The 20,905-nt window shown below is 40.0% G+C and overlaps 1 protein-coding gene across 4 annotated transcripts in view; it reads left to right on the top strand.

The window, feature by feature from the left end:
* Positions 1-1,561: 1,561 nt before the first annotated feature.
* UIMC1 (ubiquitin interaction motif containing 1) overlaps positions 1,562-20,905 on the top strand; it is a 93,236-nt gene continuing 73,892 nt past the window's right edge. For 3 of the 4 annotated variants that reach the window (XR_009630787.2, XM_060765619.2, XM_060765620.2), the window contains exons 1-2: positions 1,562-1,778; positions 16,476-16,633. Coding sequence is in view for 3 of the 4 variants with exons in the window: in XM_060765619.2 (XP_060621602.2) it covers positions 16,484-16,633 (150 nt within the window). In the remaining variant the exon portion in view is untranslated. The remainder of the gene's footprint in view (positions 1,779-16,475; positions 16,634-20,905) is intronic. The other variant, XM_060765617.2, reaches the window with a different exon arrangement.

Raw genomic sequence — 20,905 nt, forward strand, 5'->3', positions numbered from 1 at the left:
TCACTGGGTTGTTGTATGTTTTTCGGGCTACAAGGCCATGTTCTAGAAGCATTCTCTCCTGACATTTCGTCTGTATCTATGACAAGCATCCTCTGAGGTTGTGAGGTCCTCTGAGGATGCCTGCCATAGATGCAGTAAAACATTAAAACATCTGGGCATCCCCTGGGCAACATCCTTGCTTGCAGACAGCCAATTCTCTCACACCAGAAGTCTCTCTCTCTCTCTCTCACACACACACAATAATAATAATAATAATAATAATAATAATGTATTGTCAAAGGCTTTCATGGCCAGATCTTTTTCTAAGATACACAGAGACACTCGCTGGAACACCCCAGCAAGTGAGAGTCCAAAAGTGGCAGTCTCAAACCCAGAAGTTCAACCAATGGCTGATACCAAATGAGAGACTCCCTCCTGGGCACACAGAAAATTGGGCGACTTGGAAGGCGTTGAAACGTCAGGAGAAATGCCTCTAGAACATGGCCCTATAGCCTGAAAAACCCACAAAAACCTAGTGATTCCAGCCATGAAAGCCTTCGACAATACATAGGCGCTGAACAGACTGCGCTCTGGCACCATGAGATGCGGAGCCAATCTTAAGAAATGGGGCTACAAAGTGGAATCCACGACATGCGAGTGTCGTGGAGAAGAGCAAACCACTGACCACCTGCTGCAATGCAGTCTGAGCCCTGCTACATGCACAATGGAGGACCTCCTTGCGGCAACACCAGAGGCACTCCAAGTGGCCAGATACTGGTCAAAGGACATTTAATCAACTACCAAGATTGCAAATTCTGTGTTCTCTCTGTTTGTTTTTGTTAAAAATGTAATACAAATGTCTGGTTGCTGATGACACGATAAATAAATAAAAATGGCCAGAATCACTGGGTTGTTGTAGGTTTTTCGGGTCAGAGGTTGTGAGGATGCATCAGAGGTTGTGAGGATGCCTGACATAGATGCAGGCAAAACGTCAGGAGAGAATGCTTCTAGAACATGGCCATATAGCCCGAAAAATCAACAACAACCATTGATAAGAGAGCTTGGATCTCAAGCAGAACAAGCACCAGGTATGGGCCCTCTGGGTGTTTTGGACTCCAACTCCCACCATTCCTATCTGCTGCAGGCCCTTTCCTTTTCCCCTTCAGCCAAAAGGAAGGGGCCTGAGTCTGTTAGGAATGGTGGGAGTTGGAGTCCAAAACACCTAGAGGGCCCAAGCTTAATCTACACTGTTAAATTCATGCAATTTGATTCCACCTCTAACAGCCAGGACTCCTGGGATCTGTAACTTGGCGAGGCCCCAGCACTCTGACAGAGGAGGCCCAAGGCCTTGTAAAACTACAACTCCCCTGATTCCACAGCATTGAGTTAAAGCCGGTGTCAACTCGCACTAATTCGGCAGTATAGATGTACCCTTGTAGGACAATAAAGATAACATAGAACGGCATATACGTTTGCCGCAGGAGCGAGGAGGACTAAAAGACCTGAGGGCGAGCCTCTGTCCTGGCCTCTTGCCCTCGCTCAAGATGACGGCAGCGGCTTCACGGGGGGGAAGAGATCACGTGACCCTGCCTCCGCCGCTCCCATTCCAGTTGAGGGAAGGGAACCAGCGGGCGCCACCTTGAATGAGGGCAAAGGACTGTTTCTCTCCCTCTCTTTCTGTGCCGCTGCTGCTCTCGGTGCCGCCCCAACCATTAAGGCCGCAGAGGCGCCGGGGTCGTGTGGCCCTGTGGCACGGGAGGGCGAGGGCCGAAACTCCGCGTGGGCGGAGGCTGGGGCCGGTGAGTACTCTTCCCCACCCCGCCTGCTCCAGCCTCTCATGGGCTCGCTGTATTGCTACCGAAGGACTTTTGAAACAGCAGTTTCAAACCGGTTTTCTAGGAAGTGCGTTTGCTCTCTGCGTAGGTCTGAATCAAGGAAAGCCGTGTGAGGCCCGGATGGGGATTGACACAAGCCACACAGCACTGGCGCGCTTTTAGGGCCGTTTTTGGCGCGCTTTTTTTGGGTGGGAGTCTGTTGTATGAGGCTAGCTTCGAACTGCATTCAACGATCAGAATGGCCTGCTGTTTCTAACAGCTACCCATCCACAGAGGCTGAGGGCTCTTCCAAAAGTTGCCAGTCTTGAAGTAGGATTTGGGAAGCTGGCATTTCTAACCTCCATCATGCATAGAGCAGGCATGGGCAAACTTGGGGCCTCCAGGCATTTCTAACCTCCATCATGCATAGAGCAGGCATGGGCAAACTTGGGGCCTCCAGCAGGCATGGGCAAACTTGGGGCCTCCAGGTGTCTTGGGGCCTCCGCTTAAGCGGCTGAGGGGCAAAAGGAAGGGGCCCGAGGCTGTTAGGAATTGTGGGAGTTGAAGTCCAAAACACCTGGAGGCCCCAAGTTTGCCATTGAGTGAAATAGAATGATAAAATCTTTCTCATATTTGAGATGCCTGCTTTTGAATGATCTGTCCAAGTCACCTGTCGACTTACGGTGAACCCATGAATTTCATCGAATATTCCTATACAGAGAGTTGCTTTTGACAGTTCCTTCCTCTGAAATACAACCTGGAACATCTGGTCTTTGTTGGTCTCCCATCCAGTTCTGGCCCTGCTTAGCTTCTTAGATCAGGCAGGAGCAAGTGTCTTTAGGGTAGTGGTTCCCAACCTTTTTTTGACCAGGGACCACATTGACCAGGGACCACTCTTCAACATTAGTACCAAAAGGGTTACCAATCAGTTTCTGATCAACTTTAGATTTGGTTTAGGGTGCTGATTCAGGAAATTGCATTGGATAGGGAACATCAGCTCTAGTTTCTGATAGAGAACATATGTCACGGACAGCAACAGGGAAGGTGTGGCAAATTTATATTCCGCCCTTCTCACCCCAAAGGGGACTCAGGGCGGAGCACAGCATATACACGGCAAACATTCAATGCCGGGACACAGATTCACATACAATACATAAACATTAAAAAACATTTATCAAAATATTAAAATAAACCTTTTAAAAATAAATAAAGTGGAAGAAGGCTCGTGGACCAGATTTTCGTCCTTGCGGCCCACTGGTGGTCTGTGGCCCACAGGTTAAGAGCCATTGCTTTAGGGCTTTTCAATGGCTGTCTTTATCTGCAGCTTATTAGGGCTAGATACAAAGGAGAGGGAAGGTGTCTTGTAGTTTTAACAGTCGCACAGATTTCAGCTATATCTGCCAACTCATTTCATAGGATTGTCTCCTAGGCCAGAGATGCATACTTGGAGGTGGTTTTGCCAATCTTTTTTTTTTTTTTCAAATGTAGCCTACAGGAGTCGCTGGTTGTCTCCCATCCAAGTACTAGCCAGGGCCATCCCTGCTTAGCTTCCAAGGTCAAGTAGGATCTGGTGCCACTAGGGCAGGGGTCCTCAAACTTTTTAAACAAGGGGCTGGTTCACAGTCCCTCATATTGTTGGGGGGACGGACGGACTATAATTTGAAAAAAAGTGAACAAATTCCTATGCACACTGTACATATCTTATTTGTACTGCAAAAAACCAGAACAATACAATATTTAAAATGAACAATTTTAGCCAGCATAAGCTTACCAGTATTTCAGTGGGAAGTGTGGGCCTGCTTTTTGCCTGTCAAATTAATTAGCGTTGTTGTGTGCCTTCAAGTAGTTTCAGACTTAGGCCAACTCTTAGCCTAAAATTTAGGGCAGGGGCCGGGTAAATGACCATCTGGTCTGCAGGCCTTAGTTTGGGGATCACTGCTTTAGGGTTTGGCACTGGTTATTTTAAGCCTATCTTTATTTGGAGTTTATCAGGGCTAGATACAATAGAGAGAGTTTTCCTGTGACTTCAACAGTGTAAAAGAGGGGATTTCAACTATACCTGAAATCTATTATCTGTCCTTCCCTTCCACTTTGACTCACTCCTCTCTCTTGGCATGTATTACAGGAGCTTTATCCTCTTTTTTTGCACATATCTAATCTAATGTCCTGTAGATTAATTCTGTTTGTATCGAATAATTCTAAAGTATTCAGAATACATTGTTTCAACAGACAAGATGGATTCCATAATGTGAGAAAACACTCTAAACTGGAATATAGTATTTGGGAAGCTGTTCCTCTGTACCACAGTTTCTTCAACTGTGTATCCTGACCCCAAATGGGGTCCCCATAGCCCAATGCTGAGGTCATGAAAAAATTTGCAACTGTAAAGGTTTCATAACGCCACCAGTTTACACAACTCTGTTAGCAACAGTGTGCCGTGTTTATAGTGGACTTTGCAGAAAATGCTTCAGCTCTATTGCAACTGCATGTTTAATTTTTATATCTTTTCTACAAACTATCAAGCCTTGTTTTTCTCTGTTCTTTATCTTGCTGGTTGCAGTTATCTTTGCATTCTTTGATTTAGCCTTTTAAAAGTCTATTTAAGGCTGTATACCCTGTCATACTAGTGCTACGGTATAATCTGCCTTAATTGTGGGCATGTATGTTAAAGTGTATTTGGTCTCTTTAGGATAGTTTGTGATGTGCCAGGTGCAACTAGGAAAGCATATTTGTAGCATAGAAAAACCAAGGAGCACAGAACAGCATTCCTGTAATTCTCACATAAAGCAGTGTTTTATGTAGGAAAGTATTATTCCAGTATGCATCTTTGTCAGGAACATTTATATCTGAAGTGGTGAGTTTCAGAAGTGTTTTAGGTTTTGGAATTTTGCATATACATAATGAGATATTTTGGAGATAAGATGCAAGACTAATCATGAAATTAATTTGTTTCACATGCAGTTTGTGCACATAACCTAAAGGCAAAATACATCATTTTAATTAATTTTGTGCATGAAACAAAGTTTGTGTACATTGAACCATGAGAAAACAAATGTTACTGTCTTAGTCATCCAGTGTTGGATTTTGGAGCATTTTGAATTTTTGTATAAAGGATACCCAACCGGTTTTTTAAAATAAGATATGTAATATAATAATAATGAACTTCTTAAAAAGGGATAGCAGATAATGTCATATGAGGTTATCAGTAGGTTTGATTCCACACAAATTCAAAACAGTTGAATTCTATGGTAGTGAGTTAGGGAACCCAAATGCATAATAGTAGCTAATTAGAAAGAAAGTATCAGTTAAAGCAATGGTTCTGAGAACCACCGAATTAAAGGATTTCCTGGCAAATAAGGTCCTTGAAATATAGCTGCTTGTCTGGTTTTGCTGGCTGAGGTTCAGTCTAAGAGGGAGGACGTGTGAGGGAAACTCCTTAAAATATGTATTAAATCTGGATTTACACCTGACTGATTGGGTGCTAGAAAGTATTAAAGCTTCCTTTAAAAGAAGCTATGTTTAGCTTCTAATACCACTGTTTTGAACAAGGTCTTCAAATAAGCAGTAGTTCTTTAATTCCAGTTACCTAGCTGTTGCTGTTTATCTGGCATTAAAGGTAAAGGTAAAGGTAGTCCCCTGACATTAAGTCCAGTCATGTACAGGATGCAAAAACCATTATCTGTTGCTAATTAATTTAAAGTTCTGGGATAGGTTTTTGAAGTTTGTGATTAATTATTTGTTTTTTGAGGTTTACTGTCTATACTCATGTATACAAATTTTAGTCAAAAAATGATTTTAAAAAAACAGCATATGTCTCGACAAGACGGAGGTCCAGTTGGTTTGAAGATAAGTCAAATTGACCTGGCATGCTTCACTGAAACTTGACTGCAGGATAATAATGGTCCAAACCGGGCCCAGGCCCTCCCATCAGGAAGCAGGTGAGGAAACGTGGGTGGGGTAGCTGTAGTCTATAAAGATCACCTTAACTGACTAGACTATCAACTAGGGAGCTGAATCACCTAGGGTGTGTGTACCTGAGTTTGAAAACCAGGGATAGACTGGGGATTTTGTTAGTGTACTGTCTAACTGACTTCCTGGCCAAGCTCACAGAATTGGTCTCAGGGGTGTTGTTGGAATTACCCAGATTTTTGTTTCTGGGTGACTTCAATATGCCACTGGAGGCTACTTTATCAGGTGTTGCTTGGGAGTTCATGGTATCCATGACAAACATGGGTCTATCCCAATTGGTTTCTGGACTAACAAACTCAGCAGGTCTTGATGCGATTTTCAGCTTGGAAGATATGGATCTGCGGGTGGAAGTGATCAATACCTCAGAGTTGTCATTGACATATCACTTTCCGATCAGGGCTAGTATCCTAGCTACAATCTACAGGAAGACCTTTTAAAATTGTCCACCCTCGAAGGCTAATGGAGTCTTTGAGATTCCAGAAGACTTTAGCAAGTTCCATGGCTGGCACCACTGACGATCCCATTGAATCCCTGGTCAGTAAATGGAAGGAAAATCTAATCAGGGCTAACAAACGCTCTGAAAAGGCCTTTCCAACCCGTTACAAATCAAGTTCACTGGTATACAGAGATGCACAGGGAAATGAAATGAGAAAGATGATAACTAGAGAACAGATGGCAGAAAACTCGACTTTTTTTCGAGAAGACATGATATAGAGGGCGCCTCTGCTCCTATAGGGTGGCAATATGTGCAGTGAAGAAAGTTTTCTTCTCTGCATGCATTACATCTGTGGACTCACATCCAGCTGAGCTGTTCAGAGTGGTGAGAGGCTTAACTCAGGTGCCCTCCTCTCCAAATCCATCGTAATGCTTTTAACAACAATTTCACAGATAAAATCACTTGCATAAGATCCGACATAGGTCCCTTCTACACTGCCATATAATCCAGGTTATCAAAGAAGCTAATCCATATTATTTGCTTTGAACTGGATTATATGAGTCTACTGCCATATAAATCAGTTCAAAGCAGATAATCTGGATTTTATCTGGCAGCGTAGAAGGGGCCTTAGGCTGGATTTACACTGTCCCATATCCCGGGAACTGATCCCAGATGATCTGTTTTTCCCAGATTATCTGGCAGTGTAGATTCATATAATCCAATTCAAGAAGAGAATCTGGGATCAGATCCTAGGATATAGGACAGTGTAGATCCAGCCTAATATGGTGTCATTGGAGCAGAAGCCAAAAGTGAGGTGTCCAGCAACTCCGTGAGTGGGATTACACTGGATCAGTTTCAGTTAGTGAGTACTGTTGATGCAGACAAGTTGCTGGGCCAGGTAAGGAGAACAACCCGCTTTCTTGATCCCTGGGCCTCTTGGCTGGTCATTCTGCAAGAGAGGCAATTTGATCTCAAATACAACGAAATATTAATGCCTCTCTCATGGAGGGGAATTTTCTATCCTGTTTTGAACAAGTAGCAGTTAGACCACTACTGAAAAAGTCCTCCCTGGATCCCCTGGACCTTAATAATTACAGACTAGTACCTAACCGTCCTTTTTTTAGGCAAGTGATTTGGAAGGCAGTTGCCCTCCACCTCCAGGAAGTCTTGAATGACATACACACTTCCTTGACACATTTCAAACTGGCTTCAGAGCAGGATATGGAGTTTGAGACTGCTATGGCTGCCTTAATGGATGATTTCCGTCTTAATACTGACAAGGGTTTATATCCCTGTTAGTGCTTTTAGATCTCTCAGTGGCTTTCTTTTCTTTTTAAAACAATTTTTAAACTATCAGAATATACAATTAACAATTTTTCCAAAAATGTGAAAATAAAGAACCAATATCTATGATGGGAAAGTACATGGTATTTTAAAAAGTGACATACACATATATTTAACATCTTAATACAACTTATACATACCATCATTAAGCATATTAGCATTTTGCACATTCTAATTTAAAATAACAATGAACATAACAATAACCTAAGGAGCTCCCAGTGGCGTAGTGGGTTAAACCCCTGTGCCGGCGGGACTGAAGACTGACAGGTAGCAGGTTCGAATCTGTGGAGAGTGTGGATGAGCTCCCTCTTTCAGCTCCAGCTCCTCAAGTGGGGACATGAGAGAAGCCTCCCACAAGGATGGTAAAAACATCAAAACATCCGGGCGTCCCCTGGGCAACGTCCTTGCAGACGGCCAGTTCTCTCACACCAGAAGCGACTTGCAGTTTCTCAAGTCGCTCCTGACACGACAAAAAAACAACAACCCCCCCCCCCAATAACCTGCTACTAATCTAGTCTTCAATTTTCACCTCATTAAACATATGCTTATAGTTCTATTACAATTTTCTATCCATTTATGTATATTCTATTTTATTATTACTCCCATACCCTCCCCCTTTTTGTGCCACCTTCACCTGGACCAACTTGTCTTACTTAATTTTCCCAAAATGTCATTGTTTTGGTTGCAGGTTTGTTCCCCTTTCCTTCAATGAATATATATTCAATAAATTTACCCCATATGTCCCAAAAATCTGTCTGTTTCCAAACACCCTTCTTAACTTAAATGTCGCAAATCATTGATCATTATATTCCAAATTGCTCTATACCAGTTTTCTAAATGAATTTACCTTTTACCTTTCCAGTTCTTTGCAACTATCAATCTCATCATAGTTAGTAAACTGGAGGACAATTCTTTTTCTTTTTGTGTAAATACCATCTTATCGTATATTGATAACGCTCTTTCTAGTATATTTTAACTCTATTTTTATTATTGCCCTTATTTCTTTAAATACGATTTCCCAGAATTTTAAAATAAATTTGCAGGACCACCACATATGAATGTATGAACCTACTTCCTGGCAGCCTTTCCAGCATTTATTAGAATATTTCTTGTCTACCTGATTTAGTCTATTGGGGTTAAATGCCACCTCCAAATTATTTTATAATAGTTTTCCTTAATTCTTATAAACATATTTTTAAGATTCACATATTCTATATTCTTTTCCATTCTTGAATATTTAGAGTTTTCCCTGATCTCGTTTCTGTTCTTTTTCTAGTAATAATTATATATATATATATATATCACACACATACACATACATACTTTATTGTACCTTTTATTCATTTTTTTTCTTTTCCCTCTCTTTGGATTATCAGTCCCTCAAATTTCATATAATCTCTACCCCCATTATACTCCTGTCTTATGTTTATTTACCATTTGTTCAATTGTAAACACTTATACCATGCTCTTTGATTGTTTCTATATTTATCATCTTTAAATCCCAGTCTCTTATTTTAATTATCCCTTTTTTCTTAAACTCTTCTTCTAATTCTTTTTTAAAAAATATTGGGAAATTTTATATCATTAATACTGGTGTTAAGGGGGAAATCCCTGGCACCAATTTTATTTTATATTCTTTCCAAATTTCCAAAATGTTTTTATAAGGGGATTGCTCAATTCAATATGCCAATTCTTTTTAGACCTTCCTTTATTTTCTAGAAAAAAAATCTGGTTTCCATTCTATTTTTTTTATTCTCTTCTACTTCAGCGGCTTTCAATATCATTGACCATGGTATCCCTCTGGAACACCTGGAGGACCTGGGAATCAGAGGCACTGTGTTGCAATAGTTCCAGTCATACCTCTCAGGCAGATTCCAGATAGTTGTGCTTGAAGATAGCTACTCCTTAAAAAAAGGAGTTGTTATATGGCATCCCACAAAGTTCTATTTTATCCCCAATGCGTTTTAAAGTTTACATGAAGCCGTTGGAAGAGATCATCCGGAGGCACCCAAATATATTTGGGCACCCAAGTATATTTCTCCATGCTTTCAAAAACAGCTTAGCCTACAAATAGTGTGTCTCCTCTGAATCAATGCCCGGAGGAAGTAATGGGCTGGAAGAGAAAAAACAAATTGAAACTGAATCCAGACAAAACAGAGGTGCTTGCTATCAAGGGTCCTAATCTGGGGATGGAGGTGTGTCAACTAATTCTGGATGGGATTACACTCCCCCGGAAAGACTGAAAGACTGTGTTCTCAGCTAGGGAGTACTGGATCTGTCTCTCCAAGTGTCAACCCAGGTAGATGTAACAATCAGGAGTGCTTATCAGCTTCGGCTGGTATGCCAGCTGCCCCCCTTCCTAGATTTGGAGGACTTAATGATGGTAGTATATGTGGTGGAAGTATGTGGACTTCTGCAATGCGCTTTACATTGGGTTACCTCTATACCAAGTATGGTAACTCTAGTTGGCTCAAAATACAGGAGCCAGATTGGTTATAGTAACATCCAGGGGTGAGCATATTGCACCCATGCTAAAGTCACTCCACTGGCTGCCAGTTAGTTTCTGTGCAAAACACAAAGTGTTGGTTTTGACCTTTAAAGCCCCACATGGTTTGGGTTCAGGTTACCTATAGGATCGCCTTCTCCCATACAGTCCACCTTGGAAACAGAGGGACTTTTCATTGGCCGCCCCAAGACTGTGGAATGAATTGCTGGAACAGCTTTGACAGCTAAATGAACTGCCAGAATTTAAAACACATATGAAGACCTATCTCTTCCAGCAGGCCTACCCAGCCAGTTTTAATCGTGAATTTTGAACTCGTGTCTTATGTCCACGTTGTTCAGTGTATTTTAATATATGTATTTTGTAGAAATATATGTTAATATGTTTATTTTATATAATGATTATGTATTTTTAGCTATGCTGTAACCTGCCTCAAACCACGAGGAGAAGCGGTTGAAAAATAAAATTGTTGTTGTTGTTGTTAAATTGGGATTGTGAATTCATCCTGTTTTAGTAATCTTTTTGAACATTTAGGCACCCTGTTGGGTCTAATGTTCAAATGGTCTGGAGGTGGTAGCAGCCACTTTGACGGCTTTGACTGTTTGGCTAGGTGTGTAGCTATTTGAGAAAAGCAGATTTGGTCAGAGAGATGAGTAGCTTAATGTCTTCACATTTCTGTAACACACTGTTGGAAATTGACTGCACATAGGGAAAAGGCTTTCAATAATGTGCTGTATCATCTGTATTTATTATTCGTTGATAGGTATGCTTTTTCGTTGCTTTTAGTTCTGCAGTTGTCTATTAACTGCCACCAAGTCTTATGGTAACCATGTGGATGAGAGACCTCAAAGTATCATCAGCAGCCCTGCTCAGGTCTTGTAAATGTAGGTCTGTGACTTCCTTGATTGAGTCTCACCTTCTGGAATATTGTCTTCCTCTCTTTTTGCTATGCTCTACCTTGCCAAGCATCATTGTATTTTATAGTGAGTCATATCTTCTCATGATAGGTCCACAGTATGACAGTCTAAGCTTTGTCATCTCAAATTTTAGAGAATGTTCAGGGTTCATGTCTTTTTGGCAGTCTGTGATATCCACAGAACTCTCATCTAGCACCATATTTCAAATGCTATCGTTCTCTTATTAGTTTGTTTCCCTATCCATCTTTCACAGCCATAAGAAGACAGTAGAAATAGAATGGCATGGACAAATCCTGCCATACCTGTTCAATAAACAGATTAATTATATTTTAACTTTTATATATGTTTAAATTTGAAACCATTTAAGACAATTATAGACTTGAATTTTTTTATCTATACATGTTAACATTTGTAAGCTGCCTTGACTGCCAGTGATGGAGAAAGGTGTAATAAAAATGAATAAGGTGGTGGTGATGGTGGTGGTGATGATGATGATGATAATAATAATATATGAGGATTCCCTAGAAGGCAATTGGGACATTTTAAATACAAGCAAAACACAGTCACTAGGTTTGTTGTCTCCTGTATATGACCTTATAATGTTTTTGAAACAGTTCCTTTAATTTCTCATTTATTTCTAGGAGAACTTCAAGGTATTGGTCCTTTCTCATAAAAGCCTAAAAGGCTTGGGAAAATGATACAAGCAAGCATATCTCCTACCATATGAGCCTACCTGAAATGTATATTTATTATTTAAGGCTCTGTTAACTGTCTCACCTCCTAGAGACAGAAGGTTATGAATATTCAAGATTCATTTTTTTTTTATATCAGAATATTGGCTGTGGAACTCCCTTTATAGAAAAGATTAGTTTGTTTCTTTTCTACAGTCCTTTTGACAGCTTGCAAAGAAGCGTTGTTCTGCCAAACTTTAAGTTGTTAATGCCAGCCTCTGTTCTTATTATTGATTTCTGCTTTTTATGTAGAAAATGTTATTTATTTTATTATTTTATTTCCATATTGTCTGGGGTGCTCATTGAGAGGAGGGATGACTCAAAGATTGTCACCATATCTGTTGTAAATTGTCATCCAAGAAACATTTATTTTACTTTTAAACATGTGATGGCAATTGAGGGTGCTTCTGTGTGACGTGGAGGAATTGTATTGGGTCACATAACCCATTCCCAATTAAATAAAACTGTATTCTAGTTCTGTATACTATGAGGCAAGTGCACTATGGATATGGAGAAATTCCATGCAGTTGTGATGACTAATCTATTCAGTGTAATGCAAACATTGCTCCCTGCTGTTCGGTGTGAGGTAACACAAAAGAAGGCTTTCAGCAGCCTCCTTATGCCACTGGTTGATCCACAGACCACAGCCTCACTCAGTAGCAGAATTGCTGCAACCACCCAGAAGCAAATGTGATTACTGGAGCATGTATGTTCAAAGGCAAGAGCCTCAAGCCAGATACATTGCAGCAGAAGGATGGGAGACTGTACAAGCAGCCCATCTTAAACCTAAACATATTTTTCTTGGAAATAAATCCCTTTGATTTCAGTGAAACTTTCAAGGTTTGCTTTGACTCACAATCATTGCAGAAAAAAGGCTTGTCTGATGCATAAGGTATGCATTTGCCACTCTCTGCTTCAGACTCTTTCTTCCCACTTTGCTGCTATTTTCTCTTTTATTCTGTGTATGCCAGTTGATGTCACAAGGATCACTGATCTACGCAGCATCTGGGGAACTGAGGAATTAATCATTATTTTTAGCATCTTATTGCATCTAAGCATTGATCCATTGGATCAGTTTTGGATCAATATTGTGGTATACCCCCATTGTTCTTTGTCCTGCCTTCTGTAGCAAACAGCAGTCATACAGAAATGACTTCAGAAGGAGTTGCAAGTTCCCTGCAGTAGGCTCTCATAACAATCTCATTAACTCTGAGCTGTCAGCAGATATCTGAAGGGTAAAAGTGCATATCCTTTTTGAAATTTTGGTCGCATGGTGGTAGATAAGTATTGCAGCTCATATATTTTTGGTGTCTTTAGAGCAGTGGGTACAATAAACCAGTCTTTTGTGCCTGAATCAAATTTGTTAGTGTTTTTCCAGGTGTGTTCAACATCTGGGAATGAAATATGGTTGAGGAGAGTTTTCTGTGTTATCTTTGCCTACTAGTGATGGCATTAATGAGGACTTCTAGCTTCTAGTGCTGATCATCAGCAGTGTACTTATCATTCCTAAGGCTTAGAAATCAGCAGCGTGTAGCTTGGGCCTCTCAAAAACTCATTTGGAAATGAGAGTCATTCATTTTTGGCTTCGTGTTTGAGCATTTTAAGCTGTCACGACTTGGCAGGTCTAGTGGCTGCAGTGTCAAGATTGTGAATTATCCTGCTGGTAATTGTATTCTGATTCATCAAAGTGATAGATGATGATGAAAGAAAATGGCAAATAATCATAACTGGGGAAATTTCAAGGATATCCCTGAAAAGTTGTAAGCTCTAAAAAGAAGCACACGTGGGTTCACTTCTTAATGGGTCACCTTGGATGTCTGAGCTTAGAGAAAGAAATGTTCTTTAGAGTCCCAAGATGGGGGGAGGGCAACCTGCAGAATAAGAACAAGAGCCAGCATGATGTTTTGAGGTGGTTTTAAACAACTGATTTTAAAATAGATATAATTGATTTTAATGTTTGTGTATATTTATAGTTATTTTATGTCCCTGCATGGAATGCTTGCTGTGTATATGTTGTGCTCCACTCTGAGTTCCCTTCGGGGTGAGAAGGACAAAATATAAATGTTTCAAATAAATAAATAAATAAATAAATAAATGGCTTCATTTTACTATAATCAAATATGGATCTGGAATAACAGGAGATGATTGGAGAAAAGAAGCAAGAAGGGAAGGAGTCATAAAAGCGAACAAGTATTTCCTGACTCTTCTTGGGTATCTCAGTTTATATTGCTAAAGAACTAGAACTGTATAGTTATATCTTGGTGTGTCTTCCTGAAAATGTAAAGGGCATGGGAATCATTTCCAGTTAGTGCTTGTTAGGTATCCCTTATCTTATGTGAACCATTTAACAGAAGATACGGTACATTGTGCATTCAGTGGGAGTTGAATATTGAAGCAAATATTGGGGTGGGGGGTGGGGTGGGGTGGGGTGGCATTCACATCTCTGAAATACATGGAAACATGGGCAAGCTCTTGCCCATGTTTCCATGTATTTCAGAGATGTACTAAGTCACATAGTCTCATCCACTGAATTTGAGGCAACAATACAGATGACTTTAGCATAAATTGTGTCTTACATAATATCTTTCTATTGCTTCAAAGCATATAGCTCAGGTATGGGCACACTTTGGCCCTCCAAGTGTTTTGGACTTCAATTCCCACAATTCCTAACAGCCGGTAAGCTGGCTGGGATTTCTGGGAATTGAAGTCCAAAACACTCAGAGGGCCAAAGTTTGCCCATGCCTGGTATAGCTAGTATAAATTGGAGAGTGTTTTGGCTCTCCTTCAGGGCACTATTGGATACCTTCCTTTTAGATGTGACAGTACTGAAGACTTAGAGGGTCTTTGTAAAATAAAATAGATGAACAGTAGTCTTAATGTTTCACAAACACCCAATTTCAAAGAGAATGATAGCGGTGCTGTAACAAGAACAAACTGGACCAGTGGTATAAAATTTCTGCTTGAACAGAGCCTTGAGTCTGGATGCTCATATTTCAGCTGTGGCTAGGAGTGCTGCAGTGTATGTCAGCTGATTTGTTTACATCCCATTTGGATTACTGAGATGCACTGTACATGGGTGTAACTGTTTGTAGGACCTTTAGCGATGGGAGCTAGGTACAGGATAGGAATTCTTTGCTGCAACAACTTCACTGGCCACCTGTGTGTTTCTTGGCACAAAAGGGTTTGGTCTAGGCTCTGAAAGGTTTGAGATGTTTTCTTTCAGCTCCACTATCCGCACAGGTAGATTTGATGAGCACATGGAGCTCACAAGAAGGGGATATCTTCCTATCAGCAGATGTATTTTGTTTTCATTTATTTTTAAAAGCATTGTGTGTCCTGCATTGGAAAAAAAGTATGGAATGAAATTAAGAGATAGTGGCCGCTGTGCTTGTAGCCAGAGAACCAAGAATAGCCTTCTCAGCACTATAGACTTTGAGTATTAGAGGGATGGAAATAATGTGGATCTTTAGATGTTCCTGGACTACAAGCCCCGGCAGACCCCTTGGTTAGCATTGTCGGTTGTCAGGAATGCTGAAAGCTGCAGTTTAGCAACATCTGAAGGGCTGTGTGGCCATTATCCTGTCTTATCCTGTGTGTGACATTATTGTTTTATAGGCTTATTGTTATGGTGTCATATCCATAAAAGAAATGCTAGCTGAATTTTGTGACCAGGTTACATGCTGAATAAATTGCCAGAAAAGCTTTCAAGAACGTAGAGGAAAAGCTTCTGTCATGTTACTGCATCTTTCAGTTGGCCAAGGGCCCTAATCAGCTTTTCTGGCCATGCTTTCACTAATAAAGCTTGTTATGTAGCCCTCTTGCTATGTATAGTCTGGCAAGGAAAAAACTTTGCCAAAAGCCCTGACTCTAATTGCATTTGCACCTGCCCTCCCATCTATTTCACACTGCTCTTAGCATTTGGAGAGCGAATAGACAGCAGCATCCACCCTCCTGCTTCTACAGAATGCTATTTCTGGAACAGTAGTGACCTTGGGCATGTTGCACAATCTCAGCCCCCCGAGAAAGGCAAATTCCCTCTGAACAAATTGTGCCAAGAAAACCCTGTGATGGGGTTGCCTTGCTATTGCCACATATTGCAAATGACTTAAAGGCAGAGAACAAGAAAGATAGCCACAGTCTGTTCCAGCAGAGGGCACTCTGAGCACACGGTTTGGTGAACAGCTTTGTCCTTAGCAGGAGCTGAAGTGTCCTTGACTTTTCCTTTCTCAAATTGTCATTTGGGATTTTCCCCTTTTCTGACCATTGCCTTATTTTTACAGCATACCTTCAGACTGTTGGTGTGTGAGAATCATATTTGAAAGAAGTTATTCCTAACCTGCACCTAATTGAATATGAAAGCTGGCAACTGCTTCTGATGCTTTGGTCTTCCCTTACTAGAATGCTGAGCTTAGCATGATCTACTGTCTGAGTTTGTTCTGCATCAGCAGTGAAGCAGAGTTGAGACTAATAGAGAGTTGGGATGGAAACTTGATGTTCAATACATAATGTTGTGCAGGTCCGAAATAGGCTTCCTTACTCATGGTGCTGGTGCGTGCTGTTAGCCTGGAGTTTCCAACCCTTTGAAAGTCACATTCACTGTACAAGATGCTCTTAGCTGCATGAGCTGAGACTTAAAGAGTGTCTCTGTTATAAACCAAAATCTTTGGGACTATGTGAGAAGAATGAAGATTTAGTGTACATTGTTTCTAAGTTATAAGACAGCAATCTATTGAGGAAAACTAAACAGGGGCAACTAAATGGTTTTACATCTTTATGTTGCAGTGGAAAGGATGCCAAAGAAGAAGCGGAAGATGGCAGATAAGCTTGATCCCCAGGGCCAGAACCAAGAAGAAGAAGAAGACTCAAGGAAACTATCAGATATCAACTTGAAGAGCAGTTTTGTAGATGCATGCATTGTTATATCTGATAGTGATGGAGAGGTGAGTGATCAAGAATATGAGCACTGCAGCCAGAAGTTATTTTTAGAAGTAATCCAAAACATTTGTTGCCATTTACAATGCTTTTAAATACATGTCTTGTTATGTTAATGAGATGTGTCCATTAAGAAATGTAGAGTTTTATTTCAAAACCATGTTGAAAACATTCAGCAAAATGAAGAATGCATATACCACAGTACAACCAGGTTATAGATCAAGAGAGCAATTGACAGTAGAATGATTACCATTCTTAGTTTTAACTATTTAGAAAGCAAGGAGTTCTGAATTGTAGTAAGAAAAAATACAGCTATATATTTGATTTGAAGGTGATTTAAAGCTTGGATTGCTTACACATAGGAGATTAGGGCCCACATTCAATTCTCAGAGCAGATTCATTGAATCAATTATTCAATGGTGCATCAATGTTTTTGTAAGTCCTATTTATTTGATGGAGGTATTCTAGTTGGGACTAGCAATTGAATTTAGCGAAATAAAAACAATTGTAGTGTATCCTCTTTTTAAAATGGGAATTGCTTGTTGAGTATACATGTTTACATAGTTGAGTTCACTGAGACTTAAAGGTAAGTAAATATGGCATTGTACCATATGTTTGTACAAAGCCATGATAACCCTCATTACCAAGTGTCTTGTGTTTATATTTACAAAAGAGTCCATTCTGTCTGTTTGTCCAGTGTTAGATAGCTGACCTTTTGATGCAACGTTCAATTTCTTCTGTTTCATTTTTAAAAGGGATTGATTTAAAGTCAGTCTGCCATATCCATAGATTCTGCATTTACAGGTTCAATCACCCCTGAAAAACAAATCAAAACAGCAAACTTTGATTTTTCCATTTTATAAAAGCAACACCATTTTACTACACTATTTTGTATGATGGGACTTCAACATCCACGGATTTTGGTATCCATGGGGTGTCCTGGAACCAAACCCCAGCAGACACCAAGGACTTACTGTATTAGTACTCAAGTAGTCATCTACCAACCTCAGGATGTCAGACTGAGTATTTGATATTGGAAATATGCTCACCAACATCCTAACATTTCTGACTCTTTTATGCTTTGGTTGTAATCTCTATAAACAATTTATGAGCTAAATCAGGACTTTGTTGCATATAATTCTTCAGTTCGTGTTTTGCTCCTGCTCCCAACATTCCTTACTTTTGGTTATACTTGCAAAAGTTGAAGGGATTTACAGTGTAGCAACCCCAGGAGAGCTGTGAGTCCCACTCTTAACCTAAATCCAATTGGTAATTTCAGGTACAGTAAAGTTATTTAAAATTTAGTCATTGATTGAATGAACTTAATCAGGATTGGGCATTGGATTTAGCTCTTTCATTCTATTTTAATACATCCCATCCCAGCACATTTAAACTATGCACAGTAGAACACATAAAACCAAAATAGTTGTAGGAGCAACTAGGGGCAGAAATCAATATTTGATATTTTTTGATAGAAGAAGCTATGACCAAAAACAGCACCTTGATGAAGAGCCGAACTATGAACCAGTCCAGTAAAATATCCTATGTCAGAAGAGGGATGTTTTTTGTGCCAATTACAGCTATAGATCAAGGTGGCAATCATCACCCAACTGGTTTACTTTTATGGTGATTGTTAGCAGTCTTAGTCAGCACAGCCAGTGATGAGCAAGGCTGGGAGTTGAAGTTAACAACATCTAGAGGACCTTATGGTCCACATCCCTGTAATTGCCTCCAGAACATGGCCATATAGCCTGGAAAAACCTACAACAACCCATGGATTCCGGCCATGAAAGCCTTCGACAATACATCCCTGTAATTGTTCATTATAGCAATCCAATTTTGAGAAAGAATAAATTTTGAAGCAAGGCTTATATCCCCAGTTGGAGAAAAATAATTCTGGCAACCACAACCATCTGACATTCTTGAAGCACGGCACTTTATGTGTTTATTTATCAAAAATATTTTTGTTATCTATTAGTAAAGTTCCTGGGGAGGTGTAGAAAAACAGTCCTACGTGTGACTCCTGAGAAATGACATGTTCTTGAAAACCTGTGCTGAAAGGTATTAAAGAAAGACTGGTGTTGAAAGTGTTGGTGAATGTATTCAGTTCGTTCCAAAAGAAACTTGATATTTAGCACTAACCCAAGAAATCTTCACTATCACCGTTTTGCAAAATCTTGTTCAGCTGAACGGTTTGGAAAGATGAAGAAATGGCCCTGTCTGGAGAGAAGTCATGTTCTGTCCAGTGTGACAAATTTATATTTAACCGTCAGGATATAAATGTCAAGTTGTGGGGCATTCCATAGAATTCACTAATGAAGACCCTTGACCGTTAAATCATTGCTGATAGTGGCATTACTTATACAAGCCCAGATTTAGCAATTGCATTGCTCATTCTGAGGAAAGCCTGTGTCCCTGTGACTTGAACCTAAGCCCTGCAGAGTGATTGACAGAGAAACAGATTTGCCAATGTCTGTTTGTAGATTTTACATCCTTGCTCAGTGCTTTTTTAAAAAAATTGAGGGGAAGTCATTATTTCAAAAAAGGCTGGTTGTTAAATAGACAAGGGGGCTTCAAGAATTTTATTTCCAGAAAAGATTTATTGCAAGAAAATGATATTGGAAGTTATGTCCACAGACTTACTGGAGATGTTCCCTGGTGCAAAACCCCCTGAAAGAATTATATCATGTAGCAATTATTATTCCTTTGTGGGAAACCCCCAACTCGGCAAATATGTTAAGCTGATTTCTGATTTGTGCTGTGTGGCCTCTCTTCGTTGGCAGGAAAGGAGACAATAGCTTCAAGAGAGTATACTGCATATGGGAGACCAGGACCTTTTGTTGGATACAATTATTTGTCTGATCACATAAGCATTTGAAAGCAGAGAAACAAAATAACACTAAAATACATCCATAAAATGTTAGGCAGTTTGGTGAGACTATAAGTTCAGCCCTATAAACTATAAATTCTGGTGGCCTAATCGCTCATATTACAGAACAGGATATTCACAGAGAGGCCATTAAAGAGCCAATTAGGTTCTGTTTAAGTGAAAACAGTTCACAGGCTGTTGAGTAACTGGATTTATTCTGTTTTCAGATCTGGGGTTATCACCCAGCCTTCTCATTTTCTTTCCTAAAAAAACCCAAAACCCTGTTTCCCTGGGAATTATATATAAAAAAAAAAACACAAACTGATTCTTGAAACACTTTCTTAGACTTGCTTGGCATGCCATATAAAATTCAAGGCCTGAATTCCATACTTGTTTCCTTATCATAAAAGGCATGTACACTTTGGATAAACTGCAGTTCAAGAGAGGAGTAGGTTCACAATTCATCTGCCAGCTGTTCAGATGTGCTTTTCTATGATTTGCAGATTTATTAAGGCAGAGTCAGAACTTGGAGGTTTATTGGACTCTTCCTTTCACATCCTCCTGACAGAAATCTTTAGAATAAGCCTCCAATACTTCTCTTGGGCCTGGATGTTTTGTAGCAATTGCAGCTGGAAGATCTCTAACATCTCACTTTTGATGCTCTGTTGCAGACCGAGTCTCCCTGGAATTTTTCGGTCATGCTTTATTGTCACATTCCTCTGTGCTGTTTTGCTGTTAGTTAGTTTATTTATTTTACCTAGGGCTTTGTTATAGTATTTGCTGAGGACAATTTGGAGAAATGTTTCTGCTAGTGGCATTTTTAATCAATGCTGATTGCCTCTGCATAGTACAAGTTGAAGTCAAAAGGTAATTGAGTCTATCTGTGTGGATATATGATTGCCTCCCTTATCAGTTTTTCAGACTCCTTTTTATGAAACATTTCCTTGCACAATAGTATGCATATAGACTGGGATTTCAGATTAAATCTGATTCTCTCTCTAATGAATCTATTTTTTATTTGTCTGTATCCCATATTTTCTCAGTGAGCTCAGGATTCTGTACTGCAAAAATAGGTTAGACTGAGATGCAGCAACTCGGCTCTCAATAAGCTTAACTACCAATCTGGACTGCATTTTTCCACACAGAAACCCAACATTTTGTCACTGCACCATTCTACAAAGCTAGTTATTCTTTGAATTTAGTCTTGAAATAGAATCATATGATTAGGAAATGGAGATAATGTCAGAAGAACCTGCTGTTGAAGGAAAACTGAAAAAAGATAATGAGTTTCTGCAGTAGAACACTTCAGTGAATGTGATCTAGGTAGTATCTATTAACCAGCTGATTTTGGGTTATGATGTTTGTGCTGAAGTTGAATTTAATTATTTGGAACCCCTGAGTGTTCATTTTT

The sequence above is a fragment of the Anolis sagrei genome, chromosome 2, assembly GCF_037176765.1.
Source record: "Anolis sagrei isolate rAnoSag1 chromosome 2, rAnoSag1.mat, whole genome shotgun sequence".
Taxonomy (NCBI): Eukaryota; Metazoa; Chordata; class Lepidosauria; order Squamata; family Dactyloidae; genus Anolis; species Anolis sagrei.